The following is a 23,669-nucleotide window of genomic DNA, read 5'->3' on the forward strand; positions in this document are numbered from 1 at the left end:
AGAAAGAAAGAAAGAAAGAAAGAAAGAAAGAAAGAAAGAAAGAAAGAAAGTCCTGGTGGATAACAGAAAGTAAAGAGAAAAAAAACTCAGAATGAATAATAAACAGGAACTATTGTCCTGTGACAATGATGGTGAACCTTTTGAGCTCCGCGTGTCAGCATTTTGAAAAACCCTAACTTAACTCTGGTGCCATGTCACATATAGAAATTTTTTGATATTTGCAACCATAGTAAAACAAAGACTTATATTTTTGATATTTATTTTATATATTTAAATGCCATTTAACAAAGAAAAATCAACCAAAAAAATGAGTTCGCGTGTCACCTCTGACACGCGTCATAGGTTCGCCATCACTGTCCTATGACGTAAGGAACTTCAAATAGAGGATTAATGTATAAGAATCAAAACAATTCATAATTGTACTACAACAAAGAGAACATTTAGAACCCCACTGTTGGCACTGAGACCTTGGATAACAGAGAGAATGTGTAATAAGTATGACTCAGGACCCAACCCAGAGACCCAGTGGTTAACTGCAGTACATTTGATTCCAGGTCAGCTACCAGGGAGAGTCAAGGATGCTCAATCCCACTCAGTGGAGGAATTGAATTGCCTAAATTCTTTCTTGATTAATCTGGGGGTCAGGGTGGGAATGATCCAGAGAGGCGTGGACCAAGGGATGCAGCTATGGGGAAGCTAAGAAAGCACAACACAGAGAAAGTTACACAGGGACGGACTCATATCAGGTTTTGGCTCTTGAAAATGATTCTTAAGGCAGAATTTTTACAAGCTGGAGTCTATCCAAATGGGGACTGAGTAATGCTCTGGAAAAAAAAGTCATCTGATAAATAGCTCAAGAAAGGATGTTTGAACTTGAAAGGCAGAGCTTTTAGAAGTCACATGATAGCCATTTTCAAAGAAAAAGTTGCAGCATATAGGCCCATCCGTAGATTTTCTTTTTCCTCTGAAACTCCAGAAGATAGAATGGGACTAAATGATGCAAATCCTAGGGAGGCAGATGTTGTGTCCAATTAAGAAAGAGCACACTAACGATCAGACGTGGCTATAAGTGGGATGGGCAAAAACTGGTGAACTTTCAGCTCTTCCATATTTAATTAGTGGGTGTGTGAACATAGATATAAAACACTTCCGTCAATGAGAAGTCAGGTTAAATGTTCTATCAAATCCAGCTCTCCTCTAAGATTCTCAGTTTCCACGACATACATGAAATGCTACATGTAGTTAAGATGATGGGGATTATGAATAAAGAAAGTGTGGTTGGAAGGAGTTTCACAGAGTAAGTAATATTTCAGTCAAGCCTTAAAGCACATGTATATTTGGAAAGCAAAAGAAAAGCAGTGAGTGCGTTCCAAAGGTGGGGAACCATGCAAAGGAAGAGAAGCAGAACCGCTTCACGCATCCTGCGCAGATAGACCTGGCTGGACTAGAGTGTTTCTGTTACGAAGCTGTTTCAGAAAGTTAAACTATTAGGCAGGAGCCCGATAGGAGAATACCTTCAAAGCAGCCTGTAGAGGGCCGCCTGGGAGGCACCTAGGCATTTTCTTATAATTATTGTCAGCTGAACTCAGAGCATAGGCAGCCACGCCCTGGGAACATGCTTCCCCAATAAGGCTGGACATATTAATAAGGCAGGGGCGGAACTAGATATGTAAATCTAGGCCTTTAAAATAAACCTGCTGTGTGGCTCAGGCCGCTTTTGCCGCCTCTCCATCAGAGAGGATGGCGCCCACCTGGCCCCAGCTTAAAATCTATTTCTGCGTCTTGGTCTTTCTATAATTTCTTAATCCCCAGCTCCTCCACTCAGCAAATGGACTGTTTCTTTTTCCATGCGGGACATGGAAAAGAGAGAAACACCACCCCACAGCAGCCTAAATAAATAAACTAACTAACAAATGGGGGATGGGGTGTTAATGTGCTGGTTCAAAAGAATAAACTAGTCAGATCTGAGTTCAGATTCCAACCCTATCACTTGTTAGCTGTCAGACCTCTCAAAGCCCTAATCCCTTCATCTGTCAAATAGGGACGATGAAGATAATTATATTATCTGCCTCATAGAGTTGTGAGGATTCAATGAGCTACTAAATGTAAAGCCTGGTACCTAGTACGTAATAAGTGATCATTATAATTATTTTTATGAGAGAGGGAGCGGTCATGAAGAAAGGGAGAGAGAGAGACAGAGAGAGAGAGAGAGAGAGAGAGAGAGAGAGACTCTCCAAATGCCCAAGCACAATATAAATATTAAAACAATGATTGATTTGGTCCTGAAACTTAATCTATCATGAACATATCTTCTTAATCTCTGTCCTTGTGAACTGCTTTAGAACTTTGTAAGATGCTGGAAAAAAATAGAAATGTTCTCGGATTTTTTTTTTATTGCATGGTGACAGAAAATCTGCAAAATGGATTTTTCAACCTTTAAGGAACCCACCTGTTGAAAATTAAGTAAGCACAGAAGAACTAAGTCTAACTCCCCAAATGACCTACCTCTTTCTGAAAATCAACCAGGGCTTTCTGGAATGACTTTGCTTTTTCATCTGTTCCCCTCAAAAGCTCTACGTTTTTATGGAGAGTCTCATTCAGGACTTGTTCATACTGAAAATTAAAGAATATTGTTAAAATTGTTCATGCCAGAAGGTAGCATTTTTATTTTTCAGAATTTTCCAAAATTATCAAGTATCATATGTGCACATACCTCAGATCTGTAGGTAACTCCTAAGATACCTGCCGCGACCTGCAGGAGCAGGATCAAAAGCAAGCATATAAAAAACTGAAAAAGAGAAAAAGGAACATCCATTATCCCCCAGTGCATTCGGTAACATCTTGGGCATGTCAGCATGGTGCTTCATTCTACAGTCTAGATCATGTTACAATTTGAAGTAGTAACCATGTCCTTTATTGATTCTAACCTTTGCCTCAAGAAGCAATTCTTGGGACCATTACTACTCAGAAATATTTGTACCAAAGACTGACTATAGAAAGCAGTTAAAAAGAAAAATTATTCATAGAATTGCAGGCATCAGTATGCTGTTGAATGGGGGAAAGTTTCAAAACTCAGATGAAATTATTTGAATATTATATTTCTCCTCTTTCTTCCTCAAACACAAACTTCAGAACTGACTACAAAACAACATTTCTACCGCTATCAGAATCACCCAGTCTTGTTATAAATGCAGATTCCCAAACCAGCCTCAGATCTATTAAATCATAATTTTGGAGAATATATCCCAGAAGTTGATTTTTAAAGCAAGCTCTTCAAGTAAATGAATCCCAATTGCAAATGAGGCCTTATTAATCTAAGGGCAACCACTATGGATGCTAATAAAGTTCTGTTAAAACGCTGTCCTTACCTTCCCTCATAATAAACAGTTAAAAAATATTTTTTAGGGACTGACACAATACTTACTTTATGGGAGAAGCAAGTTGAGGTGAATTCTCATAAACACTTATGTCAGATTTATACCTAATAAATATGTGATGGTTTTTCTAATGTGTTTTTTATAACCATTTATTATTTTCTACTCTTTATTTTAAAAGTGGAGTCTGTGGGTTAGCCCAACTGAAGCCGTCCTCTTCAAAGCTTTCTAAGTGACAGATTGGATTACCTAACTCTCTTAACATGAAATGTGATTTTGCTACAGTCCATACTCAGACCCATCTCCCATTGTTTACCAAAAGAGCCTCTGCCACTCTAGCCAGACCCAAGGCCTACCAGTTCCCCAAACAGGCCAGCCATGCCCAAAGCCTTATAGTTCCTCCAAAAATCCAGGGTGTTTTTTTTCTTGGAAAGCACATCACAACCACATCCGTACAAATACCTTATTTACTTCTGCTTCTGGCTTGAAGTTCCCTTCTATATCCTTGCCCTTTTCTTCTTGGGCCACTCCCACAGTAGCTAATTATTTATTTGTCTGTCTTCTTTAATGGGTTCTAATTGTCTTAATGCTTCTGCATCATTTAGCACACTATCTGGCATGTAGCAGGTACTCAGCAATAATGAATAAGTGAATGCTGAAATTTGTCTTCTCTCAGGGTACCCTCTAATCTAAGCTAAACATATTAGCTTCCAGAATCAAACCTGCTAAACAGAAGTCAAGAGTTTCATCAGTCTTGGCAAGTCCTTTTGGCAGGCGATGGGGGTGGGTGTTGGGATTGGCTTGAGAACTCACCGTCAGAAGCATGCAGCGACTCTCTTTCATGGCACCACAGCATCCAAGGAAACCCAGAATCATGATGATAGAACCCACAGCAATCAAGATATTCACAGCAACATAAGGATGCATGTCACTGTCCTCACTGAAAAACTGAAAATAAAAAAAAGAAATCAGAAATCCCTTTCCTTGATGTGTTTTAGTCAACAAAAATCCATTGGATGCCTACTATGTGCCTTAGGACCTTAAGATACTTCAATGATTGCCCCTAACCGGTTTGGCTCAGTGGATAGAGCGTTGGCCTGCAGACTGAAGGGTCCCAGGTTCAATTCATATATATATATGATACTTTAATGATCTACACCAGCAAAAGTATCTGCCCTCAAGGAGCTTACATTCTATTAAGGTTTTACTTGTCTGGATAATGTTTCCAACATTATACTTTTCTAAGAGGAACTGGATATTGGATGGAGGCAATGTAAAAGGCTTTGAAACACCAATTATTTTAAATTTAGAAGGACATGTACTTTCACCTATCATGTGCTCTTTGGTTTGCATATTTTGTGTTTTATACATAAAAGTAGCATTGTAAAGCATGTGTTTCTATGGCAATTAAATGAATTATAAAGCCCAAGTTTCTCAAACTACTGAGAGTTTCAAGAATATGAATGATCTCAAAAATGAATTAATCTCTTAGCGAGCTAAATAAGCCACATTCAAAAGAGTGATTATTGTATGATTCCATTTATATGACGATCAAGAATGGGCAACTAAACTATGATGATAGAAATCAGAGCAGGGGATGACTGTTAGCTGTGTAGGAGAGAAAGGAGGAGCTGACTGCAAAGGGATGAGGGAGCTTTTAGGGGTTAATAAAATGTTTTATACATTGATTATAATAGTAATTTCACAGGTCTATACATTTGTCAAAACAAACAAAAAAATTAAACTAAGAAAAAAAAATCTAGTACCTGATATTTCATATCAATTCTATCTCCTTGTTCCCAGAAGATATATAGTCCACAGAGTCTTCCAGAAAACTCTTCAATTTGCCTGACTGTTAAGTAACAGAATGTTAAGGGAAAAAATCTTAGGTCCCTATGTGGGGGGTTAGGCTATACAACCTGCATAATTTGATTCCTCTTCCCCACACATACTCTTCTTCATCACCTTTCTAACACCTAGCCTCAATCTACCACTTGCTAGGTGTACTGGTTAATAATGCAGATTTTTCAATAGATGGAGTTACTCATATGTTGATATATATGCGATTTGATATGTATGCTATTTTGTTGTATTGACAACAAGCTTCAAAACTTCATATGCCAAATTTTCTGAAGGTGTTAACATCATGGATATTATTACACTTAAAAATGTCAAATTTCATGCCCCAAAAAAGAGCACTTTAGTACAAAGAGGTACCCTAAAAGATGTTCACCTAACCCTCTCTGACATCCTTCTTTTCTGTGTTTATGCTCAGGTTTCTCCTTCTAAAATTGCAACCACTGCTTTCCACTAGTAAAATCAGCTCTTTGCACAGTCTGGATTCTTTGTCACTGACTTTGAATAAATATAAATCAAGCCAATTTAACATAAGTCCAGTTAGGTAATGTTGTCCTGAAAGATAATGACTTTTGTTCAGGGTTAGAACCTGGCAGAGGACAAGAAACAAAATGTGACTAAAGATGCTGTCTAGCTCTATTAATTTATTCTTATCCTCAGGGACGCTTCTTTAACACATTCAATCTGGGTAATTTCTTAATAGACTAAACACCAAATTTGTTTACCAGAAGCACTGGGGGGAAAGAAAATGTTCCCATATCAACCAGGACTCTTAGCTAATAATAGACAAACATGTAAATTGACCGTCCCCCCGCTATGCTCACCAGCCAATCAGGAGAGTATGCAAATTAACCCAACAAAGATGGCGGTTAATGTGCATACCTATGCGAGAAGCAGCGGAGCAAAGACTGAAGGCTCCAGCCGGAGCAGCCAACAAAGACTGAAGGCTCCGGCCGGAGCAGCCAACAAAGACTGAAGGCTCCGGCCAGAGCAGCGAAGACAGAAGGCTCTGGCCTAAGCGAAGGCCTGGGTCCCGGGTGCCAGAGGAAAACCGGTGCTGGCAGCCAAGGGAAGGGAAGGCCTATTGCACAAATCTCTTCATGCAACGGGCCTCTAGTAGTAAAATAAAATAAAATACAGGCTGTACACACATCTTAAAAAGCAAAGCACCCTCTAAATAGCTGGCTGTTATGAGTAATCTCTGTGCTTTAATTTGAGACTCAAAGTCAGACATCAGTTTCTAGAAAACAGAGAGTCTGTGCATCTTCAAATGCCATCAACAGGCTCAAAGTTCAAAGCCCAAGGCCATTAGGAAGTTACAGTTACATTTATCAGCATAAAACAACACAGGAAATCCTGATGGACTAGAATGTTATCAACTAGTTGCCACACCTGTCCCTCACCCAATTCACCCAATTTCTTCAACAGGGTAAGTCACAGAATGAGGAAGCAGCTAATTCCCACTGTGATTCTCTGGTTTCTCTAATGGCAGAAATCATACTTTTAAATGAAAATAAATAAAAGAGAGAGAGAGAGAGAGGGAGGGAGGGAAGGACAGAAGGAAGGAAGGGAAGGAGGAAGGAAGGAAGGAAGGAAGGAAGGAAGGAAGGAAGGAAGGAAGGAAGGAAGGAAGGGAGGATAGAAGGGGAAAGCCACCCATTTAGAACAAGTGTTAATTTTCTTGTAATCTTTCTTTCAACTAGGCTATATCCAAAGGCATTTAGCTGCACCACAGTATAATAAGAATTCATGGAAAATGCTTTAACTGTACAGTACAGGGAGTATAGTCAATAGGATTGTAATAACTATGTATGGTGTCAAGGGATACTAGACTTATTGGGGGATCACTTCATAAGTTATATAAATGTCTACCCACTATGATATACACCTAAAATTAACATAATATTGAATGTAAACTTCAATTAAAAATTAAACAAAAAATTAATTAAAAAATTCATTACCTTAATTGATAGCTTAGTAATAACTTAATAATCATCAAATAAGAGTCAGCATTTCTCTTAGAGGAAACTTTTTGGTAAAGTTCCTTGGAAAGGCCCTAGCAGTAGATAATGTGATCCTGAGTAGTAGCAGAAGCCCAGAAAACAAAGAACAAGAAAACTATCCCGAGGGCAGTAAGGATATTACTTTGAAGGGTGGAATGACTCTGAGAAGATAGGAGAGAAAAATGAAGCAGGGAAGCAGGAAATAGTGCCAGGCATGATGTTGGGTTAAATTAATAGAACCCTCCCCCCAGCTCCACACACACACCCTCACCCTTTTCCCCAAACACACATTCTTTCCACATTTGTGACACGATGGTGTGGAACAGAAACAGTGCATGTGGATCCAAAAATTGGACACAGAGCTAAATATATGAACTAAACTTCCTCTAGACCTATGGAAATCTGGGTAAGACCTTTGCCACAGGACAATGCACAGTGTGTGTTGAGGGGGAAGGGGCATGCTAATCCTATCTAGATAGCAAGGAGCTGGAAATCCCCAGCCCACTGCTGAGTTACACCAGTGTGACCAGCCTCCTGCTGTTACCAGCAGTGGCCACAGGTAACTACCAACCATCTTTGTACACTGCTGCCTGTAAAACACAGATTCAAAGTCTCCAAGAGGACTTCTTACCTTCTTTCCTTTGGACCACCACCCCACCTTGGGATCAGCCAAATGATTGCCAATACCTTATACTACAAAAACCGTTCCTGGTGGGGAGGAAAGGTGATCATTATCGTCCAGCTACACTTCAGGCTGGCCTTAAGCACATGAAGGAAAAGGCTAACTTCCACTCAGGCCCCTTCCCACCTCCACTTTCTTTGCGATCTTCCTATTTTTGGAATAAATAACACCTCCATTCTCCAGAAGAACTGATCCATGCCCAACACAGTCAGGCACATAGTGAGTACTTTTGATTAATTAAATTTAAGTATATTGAAAAATCACTTACCAATGTAAATAATTATATGAGTCAGTTAAGGAAAATGCTATAGAAACATTTATTATAGTTGTTACTCTCATCATTATAGGAAAAATGATCTACTTAGGGATAGGAGAGGTTTGTATTTATTTATTTACCTCTTGCTCAGATTTGCTTACTCGTAGCCATATTGCCAGTGCCAGGATCAAGACGCCACATAACTGCAGGAAAAGAAAAAAACATATATTAGAGTACAACTAAGATAAACTGCAACTCTTATCCCATATACCCCCAGGCATCTGGTTACGATGGTCTGTCTGTTAATTATACCTTTAAACCCTAAAAGACATAAATAGGGCATATTCCCATGCAGATAACTGCTAAAATGGTCCACCGTAATTGGTAAGTTTGATAAGAATAATGTTTCCCATCTACAGTCCAGTCATAGGTCTAGGACAAAAAATCATCTCCAATATGGGGCAGGGGAAAAGATGATTTTCCATTTTTCAATCCTAACTCGGTGGTTTTGCTAGATTTTAACCTACAAAAGATAAATCACAACAGTTTAAAGACAAAATATCCTTATTAGGCCCTAGATTGTCTCTGAGAAGCTATCTTAGACCAAAAAAAGGAGAATAACTGACTAATTACCAAACATTAGTCAAGATCCAAGAAACAAGAAGTTGGATAGACAAAGAAAAGTAGAACATTTGACAAAATTTGCAGTTAAGCAACAAGCATTCAAAGCACTTTCTGTACCCAAATAAACTCTTTTAAAATAAGCTTTTAGGTAGTAAAGATTACTCGGAGAAGAGCTACAATGAGGAACAGTACTTAAAGTCTTAAATTCCATAAATGACTTTACCAGATTATTTAATGTGGACCAAGGCCAACACATAAAATGTGAAACACATTTTACTTTCATGTAAGGAAAACCCCTGTCTTTTAGGGTCTTTTTTTCCCCTTTTTAAAAGATATATATGTTGTGGTCTCAAAAAAAAATCAAAGGTCTATTATTAGATAGAGATGTTGAGAACAAACTAGGTAACATACCAAATACAGCAGGCCTTGGAGGACTTTCTAGACTATTCTGACCTTATTGTGCTCTGACACAGACCTGGCTGAGTCCCCCCAAAGCCCAGGGACCCTGCAGTATCATTGCTTTCATGCACAGTTGGACCACATGTCTGGAATCCCAAAGCAACAGTTTCATTTCCAATGGCTTTTCATTAAGTTTGCTATGGAAGTAGAGTCAAGGGCTTTGATGAGGAATAGCGAGTGCCATGAGTAGCTGAATAACCCGAGAATCTGTGTTCCCTAAAAGAACTCAAAAATCATCTAGGTGCAAACCCTTCTTTTCAGGTACAGAAACTAGAACCCTTAGCAGATCACAGTCATATCGTGAAAATCCAGCACTGCTGCTGATCCAATCCTGCCTCTACTGCATGCTTCTACTCCTACAAAATAAGGAATGCAATGGAAAACCAACGCTCTTTATCCAATCACCAAGTCAGCTGTACAATTTAATTATCTCATAGGCACACACTGTAAAATACAAACCATTCTTTGGAGCCTGAGAACCCTCCTTTTTTCCTCTCCCTGTTTCACCTAGTTCTAATTTCATTTGCAGATGAAGATAAAATACTCATGTTAGCAGTTCTTTGTTAATAAGTAAGTCTGTAAGAATTTATGTCAAATAATAATGAGACTCTCTGGTATTATCTGTAATTTTATAGCAGTTGGATTTTTGTTATTTTCTTTGTTCACTGATATTTTCTTTCTTTTTCTTCTTTTGTAGGAAGGCTTACATTGATTATCTTAATAGTTGCTCTGGCTTTTAGATTTAATTGAAAACAGTATTAATTATCTAAATAGATATGATTATCACCCTTATCTGATATTTATTGATGTCACTAGTAAGAAAACTTTAAGAATTCTAAGAGACTAAGAGTATAAGATTGTTTAAACCCTTACCTTTTTTTTGTTTCTATGTGACCTGTAAGTTCATGTTTTCAATGTATTTAGACATCAAATTATTCCAAAATCTTTTGAAACCAATCATATTTTCCCCTCAAATGATAACTTTTAGTCTTCTCAACCACTGGCAATTACCTGTTACATTAACATTTAAAGGAAGGATATGAAAACAATGAGATACCACTACACACCTATTAGAATGACCAAAATCAGAACACTGACCACACCAAAAGCTGATAAGGATGCAGAGCGACAGGATTTCTCATTCATTGCTGACGGGAAGCAAAATGGTACAGCTATCTTGGAAGACAATCTGGCAGTTTTTCACAAACTACATATACTCTTACCATGTGATCCAGCAATAATGCTCTTTGGTATTTACCCAAAGGAGTTGAAAAACCTGCTCAAGGATATTTATAGCAGCTTTATTCATAATTGCTAAAACTTGAAAGCCACCAAGATGTTCTTCTTTATGTATATCCAGGCAATGAAATATTACTCAGGGCTAAAAAGAAATGAGCACCCTAGCTGGTTTTGCTCAGTGAATAGAGCGCCAGCCTGCGGACTGAAGGGTCCCGGGTTCAATTCCAGTCAAGGGCACATGCCTGGGTTGCTGGCTCTATCCCCAGTAGGGGGCGTGCAGGAGGCAGCTGATCAATGATTCTCCCTCTCCTTCCTCCCTGAAATCAATAAAAAATATTTTTTAAAAAGAAAAAGAAAAAGAAATGAGCTGTCAAGCCATGAAAGAATATGGAGAAAGCTTAAATGCATATTACTAAGTGAAAAAAGCCAATCTGAAAATGCTACATACAGTATGATTCCAACTATATGACATTTGGAAAAGGGCAAAACTATGGGGTCAGTAAAAAGATCAGGGATTACCCTGGCAGTGTTGCCCAAGGTTAGAGCATCAACAGAATACTGAGGTTAGATTCCAGGTCAAGGGCACATACCTGGGTTGCAGGAGGCAACCAATCGCTGTATCTCTCTCTCTCTCTCTCTCTCTCTCTCTCTCTCTCTCTCTCTCCTTCCTCCTTCCCTTCTTGTCCACTCTCTCTAAAAATCAATGGGAAAAAATATCCTCAGGTAGGGATTAACAACAACAACAACAACAAAAATCAGAGATTGCTGGAGGGAAGATGAAATGAATGGGCAGAGCACAGAAGATTTTAGGCTTGTGAATCAATACTCTGTATAATAATATAATGGATATATGTCAATGTCATTATACATTTGTTCAAACTCCTGTACAAGACTAAGAGTGACCCCTAATGTAAACTATGGTCTTTGGACAATTATAATGTGTCAATGTTGGTTCAACAATTGTTAACAAATGTACCACTGTAGCAAATGATATCAATAATGGGGGAAGCTATGCATGTGTGGGGACCAGGGGTACATGGGAAATCTCTGTACTTTCTTAATTTTGCTGTGAACTTAAAACTGCTCTAACAAATTACAGTCTTTTTAAAAAGAAAAAGAAAGAGGATTCAATTATTTCAGAAGTCAAGAATATTTTGCCCAACTTCAATCTTCCCAATTAGATCAATATTCTTAGGGTTTTTGAAGTTGGCCAAACTGTCATTTCCATCCCTTCTTCAAACATTATCATTAAAAACAAGAAATAAATGCTTAAAATATATCATCCTCATCTTATTGAAGAAATTCATATGTAAAAATCAGAGTCTTAATAACATGAAATCATTTATAAATTTGTTAAATGACTTTAAAAGTAAATTGATTTTCTGTCAAGAACAATCATTTTGTGTCAGGATTGATACCAGCCTAATTTATCCCAATTGTTTTTAGATTGGTAAGAATAGTTCTTGGAGCTCTTTTCCAGTTTGTATTTGAAGGTTTGTTCCCAATCCTATATAACAAAGAGGTAATATGCAAATTGACCCTTACACATAATGCCGTCACAAGATGGCTGCGCCCACAGCAGAGGCGGGGTTCCTGTAATGAGCCATAATGAGCAATCAGCACGGACCTGAGGCTGCATAGTGCTGGGCTGGGCCGGGGAGTGGGGGACCTGAGGCTGCACCCCCTCCCAACGGGGCTTGACAGGGACCTCAGGCCGCACCCCCTGCCCTGGTGCCAGGCCGAGGGACCTGAGGCTGCACCCCCTGCTCGGCGGGGTTTGACGGGGGACCTGAGGCTGAGCCCCCCACCCGGCAGGGCTTGATGGGGGACCTGAGGCTGCAACCCCACCCGGCGGGGCTTGACAGGGGACCTGAGGCTGCACCCCCTGTCCGACACCGGGTCAGGGGACTTGAGGCTGTGCCCCTCGCCTGGTGGGGCTTGACAGGGGTGGGGCCAGCCAGGTCTGGATCTCACCCAATGGGGGTGGGGCCAGCCGGGTCTGGGTCTCCTGCAATTTTGAGGAGCATGCAGGTGGGGAGGGACTTGACTCTGGGTCCCACGGTGCACCCCAAACTCTGACAGGAGGAAGATTTTCATATACATTTTACTAATTTTCTTTCATCTCTGACACTTCTATTATAGAGAAAGGGCAAATAGCAATATTAAAATATTTCCTCTAATTAATTCCCTTTTAATGTGCATGAATTTCGTGCACCGGGCCACTAGTCTTTTTATAATGTTTTAAATAATTGGGAATATAAATTAAGAAAAAAATGTCTAGCTCTGTCCTTTCTGTTGATAAGACTATAAAAGGAAATGGGTTATGTGGGGCCCCCAGGTTAGCTGAACTACAGAACTGACTAGGTTTACTTCCACTCCCATCCCATCCCCCAATGAGTTATTGCAGTTGTCACTCGGCTCTCATGGGACATCTTTCTTTCTTTTTTAAAATATTTTTTATGAATTTTTTTTTAGACAGAGAGGAAGAGAGAAAGAGAGAAATATTGATGCAAAAGAGAAACATCAATCCCCTGCCTCCCACAATCACCCCGACCAGGGATCAAACTTGCAACTTGGGTATGTGCCCTGTTTGGAAATCACACGTGGCCGGTACATAGGCCAGTGCTCAACCAACTGAGCCACACTGGCCAGGGCAGGACATCTTTCTTTTTATGGAATTAGGATGCTGTTGGTCTGAGCCAGCATGCTAAGAAATGAGGTAATTTTGGTTTGCTTATGAGCATGCTGTGGACTAAATTATATTGGGATGTTGGAAGTCCTAACTCACAATGTGACTGTATGTTGAGGTAGAGCTTTTAGGAGGTAATTAAGGTTAAATGAGACCATAAGGGTGAGATCCTAATCCTGTATGATTGGTGACCTTGTAACAAGCGGGAGAGAGAGAAATCTTTCTTTTTCTCTGTACACATGGAGGGAGGAGAGGCCATATAAGAACACAAAAGAAGGCAGCCATTTGCAAGCTGGGAAGAGAGGCTTCACAGAAACCAAATTAGATCTTAAACTTGATCTTAGACTTCCAGCCTCCAGAACTGTGAGGAAAAAAAATTCTGTTGTTTAACCTACCAACTCTATACTATCTTGTTACAGCACCCCAAGCCACTAATACAGGGCAGGAAGAAAATGGGAAGCAACATCCAGGGCACAAACAAATGGTATAGAACAAGCCCCTTTGTCCTCTTCTCAGATAATGTGTCCTCCAACCATCCTTACTCACTCTCTCCCAATCCTATCTTTTTATTTGGGTGATTAACAAAGTGTTTTTGAAGAATGTCAGAAATGGAAGAAGTGCATGGTGCTGTGCTAAGAGGAAGAGTATATTATGAGCTATGTCATTATTGATCCAAAATAGACACTTTTAAGATAAACTTAAGGGACATCTTATGCTGCTCCTGAGAGGTCACAAATGAATAAGAAAATATCCAAATGGATACTGTGGAGAACTACAAGGTTTGTTTATACAATAACCCAGAGCACAAGAGATCATGAGTACAGTCCTAACATTTTGGGACAGTACTACTGTTGTTAATTTTCAAGCTTCCTCTTTTATTAACCATGACTCAAACGTCTAGTTCAATTGCATTGTAGTAAGATAATATAGCCTGTGAAATCATTGCTCATGAGAATTTTTATGATTGATTGTTGATATAATTGATATAACGATCATTGTTCTGTTCTCTGTTCTCTCGCTCTCTCATCTCCTTTCCCATCATTTATCTCTTTTTGATTCTCCTCTGGCAGAGCTTCTCAATTTGGGACTCTATTTTACCATCTCCATGTAATGTGATTTCTGGAGTGGATTTTAATTCTATCATTGTGTTTCTGGTTTACTCAAAGTACTTCTTTATTTTATCCATTTACCTTTTCATCTCATCCTATGGTTTCCCAGTTAACTTTATCTTCTCTTATGACCTCCAGCCACCATTTCATGTTGGGTTATTTCTTGCATTGCATGTGGATACCAATTTCCTGATATTTTTTCAGGATGCTGGAGTGTGTTTTTTTCAGGGGTGTGTACTTGTCCTCTAAGGCTTCAGAGTGACATTCCCTTTCACTGGTGTTTTGTTTTGTTTTATCAGCACTTATGTTGGTTTTCCCTTATTCATCAATGGTGTTTTGTATTGTTTTATCAGCACTTATGTTGGTTTTCCCTTATTCACTATTTTTTTTATTTAAAAAAATTGTTTTTATTGATTTTAGAGAGGAAGGGAGAGTGAGAGAGACAGAAACATCAATGATGAGAGAGAATCATTGATTGGCTGCCTCCCACATACCCTCCACTGGGGACTGAGCACGCACGCACCCCGGGCATGTACCCTGACCAGAAATCGAACCATGACCTCCTGGTTCCTAGGTCAACACTCAACCACTGAGCCATGTCGGCCAGTCCTTATTCATTCTTTATTGAACCTGTTCTAATTTCTTATTAATTTGCCTCACTCTCTAACAACAGGGGAGATGTTAATTCTCAGATCTGCTATTGGAGGGAGGTTGCTGTGCATTTTCTCTGCAGGTATGGCCTAATGCCACTCTGACTTACTACAGAGATGGCCCCCAGCCATCAGATAATATTGAATTTTCTGATGCTCTAAACCAAGGGAGTAAATTAAAACCTTCAATTCTTAGCAGGCTCTACTACTGTGAGTGATATTTTGGGTTTTCTATCTTCCCTATTAATATGTGTGAAATACACAGTGGCATGTCCCTATGGTTGCATTCATGTGCATTTTCTAAACCTCTGAAGTAAGCCAAGAACCCCATATAACTACTGCAAATTCTAACTTTAAATATCTCTAAACTTAAGGGAAAGAAATCAATCGCATCTCCTTCTGACACAAATAGGTCCTGGGTAAGCATACTTCGGGTTATCTTTCCTGAACTAAAGCTTAAAATCACTAAAATTCACACAACTTCAAAATATATAAAGAGAGATGAATGTTCAGCATTTGGTTGGCATCCTAATGTTTCTGAATGATGAAACGATGCACATTCAGGAATTCTTTTAGCACTTTGTTTCAAAGTACATTTGCAGGACTTGGGGCAAGAATACAAATAACAGACCACAGGCCACAGGTCTCTATATTGAGAAGTTATAACGCAAGTGATAAATATATACCAAATGTGTTCCATCTTTCTGCCATCGCAAATGTACCCACTTAATGACCTGAAGGACAAGGTTTGATTTAGAATTTTCAGAGTTCACTAGCAGAAGGAGGTGGCCCAGGCCCCCATCCCTCACTTCTGGCTCTGTCTTAAATTCTGAGGGGTATAACGGAATGGGTATGGATATCTCAGCTTGCAAGCCAGATATGTTTACAATTTGTTCTCATTCCTGGCAAATAGCTCCCTCTTGATCACCCCTGCAGAAGGGTTTGTGCAGATACTGGAAACAGGGCCATTTGGGGAGGGAAATTGTGGTCCTGGGTATGCAAAGTAGAGGTTGAATTTAGGGTGAGCATATTCCTCTAGCTATAAGATTATACAGATTTCTTGCACTATGAGGCTAGAGGAGAGTCAGAGGAGGGCTAAAATTATATTTAAAGACCATCATGTATAAAATACTATGACACCAGATTCCAATACTTTTAAATTAAAAAGCAGTATGATGGTTGGACTTGGGAAAAATACCATTAACTGAACTATAATTGTATGTCAATCCTTGGTTATAGGCATATTCATAAAACATCTCAGTGAATCCTGAAAAAGAAAATGATCACCCTCATTTTACAAGTGCAGAGACCAGGGCACAGAAAAGTCAGGGAACACGTTCCAGGCCACAAAGCGATATGGGTGAATTCAGGAGTTGAATCTGTCTGTCTGTTTACAAAACATACTTTCTTTCCATTCCCTTAATTTATGATAGAAGAATTTCTGCCTTATGACATCTTACTTCCTCCTCTGTTTGAAAATCCAACACTGTAATGTATTCATCACTGCGCACAATGGTTTTATATTTTTGTCTCATAGAAATGCCTGTATACCCCAACCGGTGTGGCTCAGTGGTTGAGCATTGACCTATGAACCAGGAGGTCATGGTTCGATTCCCAGTCAGGACACGTACCTGGATTGTGGGCTCGATCCCCAGTAGTGGGTGTGCAGGAGGCAGCTGATGAATAAGTCTCTCTCATCATTGATGTTTCTCTCTCTATCCCTCTCCCTCTCCCTTCCTCTCTGAAATCAATAAAAATATATCTTTTTAAAATGCCTATACAATGTTGGCTGAAGTGTTTGTTTTTTAAACATTTATTTAGTGTTATTCTGAGTTCTTTATAGAAATTAAATCACTTAATCTCACAACAACCCCATGAGGTAGATACCACTACTACCCCCGTGTTACAGATGAGGAACAGTAAGGCACAGACAAGTTAACTAACTTCCCCATCACACAGCCGGTGAGGAAGCAGCTGAGGTTAGCCTGAGCTCTCAACCACTGAGCTCCAGTGCCTTTTGTCATTGTTATAGTTCCACACTGATTGCATACTGGCAGACAACTGCTTTATTTACAAAGCTCACACGTTTCTGCCATGGTCAAATCTTTATCTCGAGGGAATTTATCAGCTGACAGAATGAAATATAATTGTGCCCTATTTTCTAATACAGCCTATCTCCTAGTTATGTCTGTTCTGCATCAACTCTTTTAATTGCTCTCAGAACATCTAATCTAGAGACCCAGGCACCACATAAAATACAATGATGAACATCAAAATGCTGGTTTCTGGACACTCTCCAAACTCTAGCTTCCCTCTGCTCTCTTCAAACTGCTTCATGCATGGGCTTCCCTCACTTGCTGATCCATTTGGCTTTACACCTTAGCTCCTCCTTCTTACCTCACCTCATTTGCCATTGGTAACGTTCCTTCACTCTGCTTTCCTTCATACAGGGCTGGCCTCCCCATGGCTCTCCGCCACTGGCAATGGCTCCTCTGCACCCATGGGCCCCAGGCCCTGTGCTCCATGCTTCCCCAGACTCCTAAGACACCCGCAGCATCTACAGTACTCCCAAGCCTGACTCATCTGAGAGGAGCATGAGAAAATGTGGGCAGTTCATCTGTTTTGACAAAAGACTAGAGAAATAGGTTTTGTACCTATCATTTATCTATCATTTATAGCATTTGCAAGTCACTGTAACGCACACCACCCTCTAGCATGAGTGATTAGAAGCGATATTCACTTTCACATGTTTTCCTTCAATTACTAATTCTAACAAATGGAAATCACGGCATATTTGTGTGGCATATCTCAAGTTCTCTCACAAAAGAAGCCGGTATGTTTAACTTAAGTGACCATATGCATATCTTACAGATATTTCAACATCTGGCCCTACTTTGCAAAGGCTTAGTTTCACAAGTTACACCAGAAAGAATGCATTTAAAAACATAAGGCCCTGGATATCTATACGAAAACCACATCAGTGGGACCCTTGAAATTTTGTGTAAGTAAACATTGGGAATGTGACAAATTGCTAATTTCCTATGAAGGACTGTAAAATTCCAGCTGAGAACTCTGGGTTGTGGGTAGAGAGAAGAATAGAAATAGGAATGGCTCGCTAACCTCAGAGACTGCTCCTGCTGTCTAGATTTTGAATGAAAACATGTTGCCTGGAGGCTGAGGTTATCATTGGTCTTTATAACTGTTGCTCACCCAAAGCCTCCATTTCAAGATGCTCATATACAGATTGTAGATCTCAGCACTCTGCTGGTGTGGTGGCAAGAACAAGGCCTTTAGCCCGGGGAAGTTAGTAATGTCTAACTGAAATCTACAGCATCAGACTTTGTCTTCATTATCAGAAAAACAAAGAAATAATGGTACCCATAAAATAATCAGAGCACCCCAGGAAAGCAACATTAATGTCAAGTAACAGCATGGTACAGATGTCTCCAACTCACTTTGAACTCTGCTCTTAAATGTATCCTGCTGAACCTATGGCATACCCATTTCTTACACTGTCTTTATCATAGTAGTTTAAAATTTGGATTTATTCCAAATTCCTGCTTACCTATTTATTCTGACCTCTGATGTATTCATTTTGTATGCTGTATTTTTACAACAGCGATATATTTTCACTGTTTTATAATGTCATAATGAGGATTGCTACTGGTTTGAGTACTTTGGGACATGTTATTAAAATAGGAGCCATGCACTTATTGGCATATTCATATTTTGGTTTGTTTAAATGAGACGCATTCTGTATCATGAAAAGACAATGGTTACAGTTTTTTTAAAAAATGGGTATCAGGATTTCTTGGAAAAATAGCTGAGTCCAGGCTGGGGCAGGAAATAGGGAAGTGAGCCTGAAATATCTTGTCATACCTAATAGTGAAGAAATTATCAAAGTTCTAAGGATCATGGTAAAAGAACTCAGGAGACAACTTTTAAGGATGCTCCCACTGGCCAAAGATGGAATAAATTATACATCAATGAGGATGAGAACTCTGATGGTATTTAAATGTATTACTTCATAGGCTACTTAAAGAAATACTTGCTTATCACTGTTGTCTGATACCAAAAACTTAACTCATCATTTTGAAATCTGCTGGGTAAAGAGTAAGAAACATTTGTGCTGCTTTTTTAAAATAAAAACTGGGAACCACTGGGAACCAATGAGTTAATGATACATTTCTCTTCATGGAAAACATTATAGCTAATAAATAAAACAAAAATAATAGAAATGTAATATCACTCATTTGAAACTCTTACAGAACTAAGGATTTAGGTTCTTGAACATCAGTGGCTACTAACATCATCAAAAGTAACATGGTCAGACATTATGTGCCTCCTGATGAAAAAATGCAGTATCACTTATAAAGTAGTTATATCTGACAAAAGGAATAACCTGAATCTTTTCAAGTTGCCAGATGTGACTATTAAATTAGAGTAAATACAGAGAATGGGGAACATGTTAATCTACATACACTGTGGGTATGAAAATAGCAAAATCCAGATCGTGAAAACTGTGACAAGACAACACACAGCAGTACATTAATTTCAAGGAGAAAAAAAATAAATAAATAAAGATGGAGGGATAATCTAAATGTGCAAATGGATGTAAAAGATGTATCAGCGTGTGGGCACAATGTATGGGCCTTATCTGGATTCTGATTCAAACAGGGACATTTACAAGCAATTGGAAATTTGAACCCTGGATGGATATTTGATAATCAATTAAGAAATTTTTGATGTTTTTAGTGTGATAATGACATTGTGGTTACATTTTTTAAAAGAATTATCTTTTAGAGATATATACTAAAGTATTTATAGATGAAATGCTATATCCGAAATGTGCTTCAAAATAATATGGGCTGGGGAAGTTGGATGAGACTATGAGCAGGAAAAGATTGACAATGGTTTCATGGCTATTGGGGTTAGATGATGGCGTTGATTACCCCTGTCCTGTTATGTGGATGTTTAAAGTTCTCTCTAATTAAAGCTAAAAACAAAACCAGCCATTTCTTTGTTTACATTCTACTCTCAATGTTTAATCAATTTTAAATATCCAAGGGAAGAAATTTATCAGGACTAACTTAAAAAACCAGCATATACTCATGAGCTTCATTTACTATTTACAAAGGCGGCCCATTTTTCTAGAGAAAAGAGAAAGTACAAAGAACAAACCTTCTTTATTTTATTGTATCTATTATATGCTCACTCACTTCACCTATGTATCATCTGTACTCATTGTGGCTACTGGACATTGAATGGAAAGTCAGTCTGTACAATAAGACTGTATTCTTATAGTTCTTGTTTAATTAAGTACATCATTAGTTTAATAGAACAGAAATTTACCAACATTTAAATTTACCAGCTGCCTGTTTACTACAGGTAACCAGGTTGAAAACAAAACCACAACTCTCTTCTGCTTATACTGCATTAGCCAGTTTTTAAATCAGTACACAAAATGATTTTTTCTTTTGAACAGTCTAAAATTGTGCCATCTATACTAAAAGTAATGTCAGTTTTCCTACATCCCTGCCTGCCCTTTACCTTATTGCCTTTCCACACCTTACTTTTCCATTTTCCAATGTTAGATTTCACTTATCAATTTATTTGCTATGTCTCATGTCAATAGACTTTTAAGGGAAACATAAGAACTTGCTAAAATACTAAACCTGTTGATTAAAAGGTGGGGTGATGACGCATCAAAATCCTAACTTTAAACTGCTGATACTAACCGAGTTGCTTAGTTTCACCTTTTCAGGATTGAATACTTTTATTGTTTCCTTCTCAAGTTCTTTATGACCCATTGTTTCTTCTGCGGGTTTCTGAAAATAATCCTTTTCTCAGGCCTTTATCTTCTGACATCCCACCGTCCACCTGCTACAACCCCAGATGTAAAGGTTACGATTCAGGGGCTTGGGCTCCATCCAGATGGAATCAGATCAGAATTTTCCCACTGGGTCCTAACACCAGGGAGGCCTGCATGATATACAACTAAGAATAATTAGCCTTTAATTAAGGGGTATTTCTTTCCTCTGTGATCGTTTTGCAACAATATCAAAACATTTATAAAATGTTTATCCTCACAGATCCTGAGGTGCATTTTCTTGAGTCATTGGCTCCTTTTCAATTACTGAAATAACCAAAGAAAGAACAAACAAATCTAAACAAGTAAATGGAAAATACATTTTCCTCCTCCTCTTATTTCTCTAGTACAGAGCCTGTTCTCCTTTATGATATTTATATCAAGATCCCCTTTGTTGCATAAAATTGATAATTAAAAGAAAAACACTTACCCAGAACAAGAAGTTGAAGACAAACATAGAATATTTTAGACAGTTATTCACACCTGCCATGTCGGAAAAGGATCAGGAATCAGATGCTGAGAATTTAGCTGTTCGTTATAGGATTGTCCGGCAATGTGCTCAGGAGTAATTTGCCTGTGGAGAATTCTGTGCCCGCGGCTTGAGAGCAGAAATAGAAAGCAAAGAAGTGAGGGGGGCAGGGGGGGGTAATCTAGTTATTAAAGTGGATAAAAAATTAACCCACACATTTAAATATCTCAAGGGCTATCTCTAGGCGAGTATGTTCTTTTGCTTGTCATGGCTCTGGGGCACCAGGCCAGGATATTTATGGTCCTTTTTCAAAAAACTGCCTCCTCTAAAGTAAACAGATATCAAGTTAAGGGAGTGGCACTGAACCCAGGAGAGAATGGCACAGCGATACTAGGTTGTTAGATTTCAGAAACCACAACCTGACTTGCCTGCCCTCTATTTTAACTATACGGAAGGAAATAAGGCTGCTTTGCAGCTTTGAGATAAAGGGACATTGTGTCTCAACTCATTTTTGCATTGCATTTTCTCAGGAATGCAAAATTTCTTTCAGGTGCAATAACATGCATTCAGAAATCTGCCCTATCTGAAGGCTTAGACATAGCAGCCTTTTATCCTTAACCCCAGAATAGTGGTAACAACCATTGCTTGTACCTGCCTTCCAAAGTTTCTCAATGGATTTCGAAACAATTTCATGGAGCTTCTTTAAATGCAGTGTAGTTTGGGGGGAGTGGGGAGGGAGAGGCTGCCCTGCCTGTCATAAGAACATTCCATTTTTATCTTTATTTCTTTATGATGTAAAAAGAAAATAAAAAATTCTCAGGCGTCACTCTCTGACTCCCCTAATTGCATGCATTTTATAACGTGTAGCCATTCTGATAAGTCAGCTTGTTTTTAAGGTGGACACTGATAAGTTATGTCTATCAAAGTTCCTCACCACCAATTCAATTTCTGGATTCCGGGTCTCTTGGACAGAAAAAAAAAAATTATTATTTTTTTTTTCAAAAAGAGAAGGTGGTCATAGTTCAATGACCGTAGATTGTGGAGTTTGTTTCCAGTACTAATAGAAGGCAGCTGTTGCAGGTAAAGGCAAAGTTTTCTGACCTAATTAGGGAGGTGTGGACTGCTTTTGTGTAAACAATTTGGGTCATGCTAGTCTCCACATCCTGCCTCTAAAAAGAAGGATTCCCCGCCCCCCACCCCTGAAATAAAAGAACCCTGTACTTCAAAGGGTTTTTTGAAAAAAATAATTCTTTAAAATCTTTGTTATGTTCTATACAATAAGCAAGCATGAACTTCTAAAAATGTGAATAGTTAAAAGAATATTTTTCTAACTTTTACTGACATACAAAGATGCTTTTGAAACAATCCCAGTACTTGAGTATAAACATAATATGTTTTTCATGTTTTAGTAGCAATAATATTTAGTGTCAAAAGCCAAATTTAGAACTAATATTAAAAAGTATTGTTTAACATTTAAATCACTAAAATTATTGGTGTTCTGTGCTGTTTCCTCCTAGAAAATGAAAATTATTTTGAAATTGCTATTGAGATATCAGTACATTTAGGATTATCCATGGCTAAAAGAAGAGAGAGTTTTTAACTGAATGAAAAACCAAATGGATTTGGTTTTTATTTATCAAAAGAAACATACAGTATAGGTTAAAATACTGTTTTGTTCGCAAGCATGTAATTGAGTCTACCAAATTTCAGTTTGGAAAAGATTTTTTTTTATAGATGCTGAATCTCCTTTAAAAAATTATAGTCTTTAGTTTAAATCATAATTGAACTTTGAAACACAAAAATCAATGGATGGGGAGCTGGGCTGAAGGAACTTGCCTTTGAACAGCTTCCCAGATGGCACTCTAAGGCTTCTTACTCTAACACCAACTTAAAAGGATCTGTTGTCAGAGAGAAACCAAGATGGCGGCATAGGTAAATACCTGAAATTGCTGCCTTGCACAACCACTTCAAAACTACAACTAAAAGACAAAACAGACATCATCCAGGACCACAGGAAGGCTGGCTGAGTGGAAATTCTACAACTAGAAGGAAAGAGAAAAGCACACTGAGACTCAGAGGAGGTGCGGAAGTAAAGTGCAGAGGTACAAAGGCACGCGAGGAAAGGGCTGGCAACAGAGGACTCTGGTGTCTTTTTCAATCGGGAGGGAGTCACAAGCTCCTGATGGCTCTGAACTCCAGTTCCTTGAGTCCCTAGGGACCCAGACTCATACGGGGAGAAACTGGACTGTCTGGCAGCGGGCAGAACTCGAGGGCAGCTTTCTCTCAGAGGTGCTTGCAGCGATTACTGGGACACTGAGATGCGGGGCATCTTAGGGTAGGACTGAGGAGCAGCCATAGCTTCTTGCTCCACCCTGTTGATTCCCTGAGA

General features: G+C 38.9%; 1 protein-coding gene across 3 annotated transcripts in view; it reads right to left on the reverse strand.

Moving 5' to 3' along the window:
• TSPAN8 (tetraspanin 8) overlaps positions 1-23,669 on the reverse strand; it is a 38,813-nt gene that overhangs the window by 9,883 nt on the left and 5,261 nt on the right. For 2 of the 3 annotated variants that reach the window (XM_014531682.1, XM_014531680.1), the window contains exons 2-7: positions 21,242-21,409; positions 20,681-20,825; positions 8,313-8,375; positions 4,188-4,322; positions 2,714-2,788; positions 2,506-2,613 (exon numbers count right to left, since the gene is read on the reverse strand). In XM_014531682.1, the coding sequence (XP_014387168.1) occupies positions 2,506-2,613; positions 2,714-2,788; positions 4,188-4,322; positions 8,313-8,375; positions 20,681-20,752 (453 nt within the window). In that variant the 5' untranslated portion in view covers positions 20,753-20,825; positions 21,242-21,409. The remainder of the gene's footprint in view (positions 1-2,505; positions 2,614-2,713; positions 2,789-4,187; positions 4,323-8,312; positions 8,376-20,680; positions 20,826-21,241; positions 21,410-23,669) is intronic. The other variant, XM_005884116.2, reaches the window with a different exon arrangement.

This window comes from Myotis brandtii, unplaced genomic scaffold (genome assembly GCF_000412655.1).
Source record: "Myotis brandtii unplaced genomic scaffold, ASM41265v1 scaffold82, whole genome shotgun sequence".
Taxonomy (NCBI): domain Eukaryota; kingdom Metazoa; phylum Chordata; class Mammalia; order Chiroptera; family Vespertilionidae; genus Myotis; species Myotis brandtii.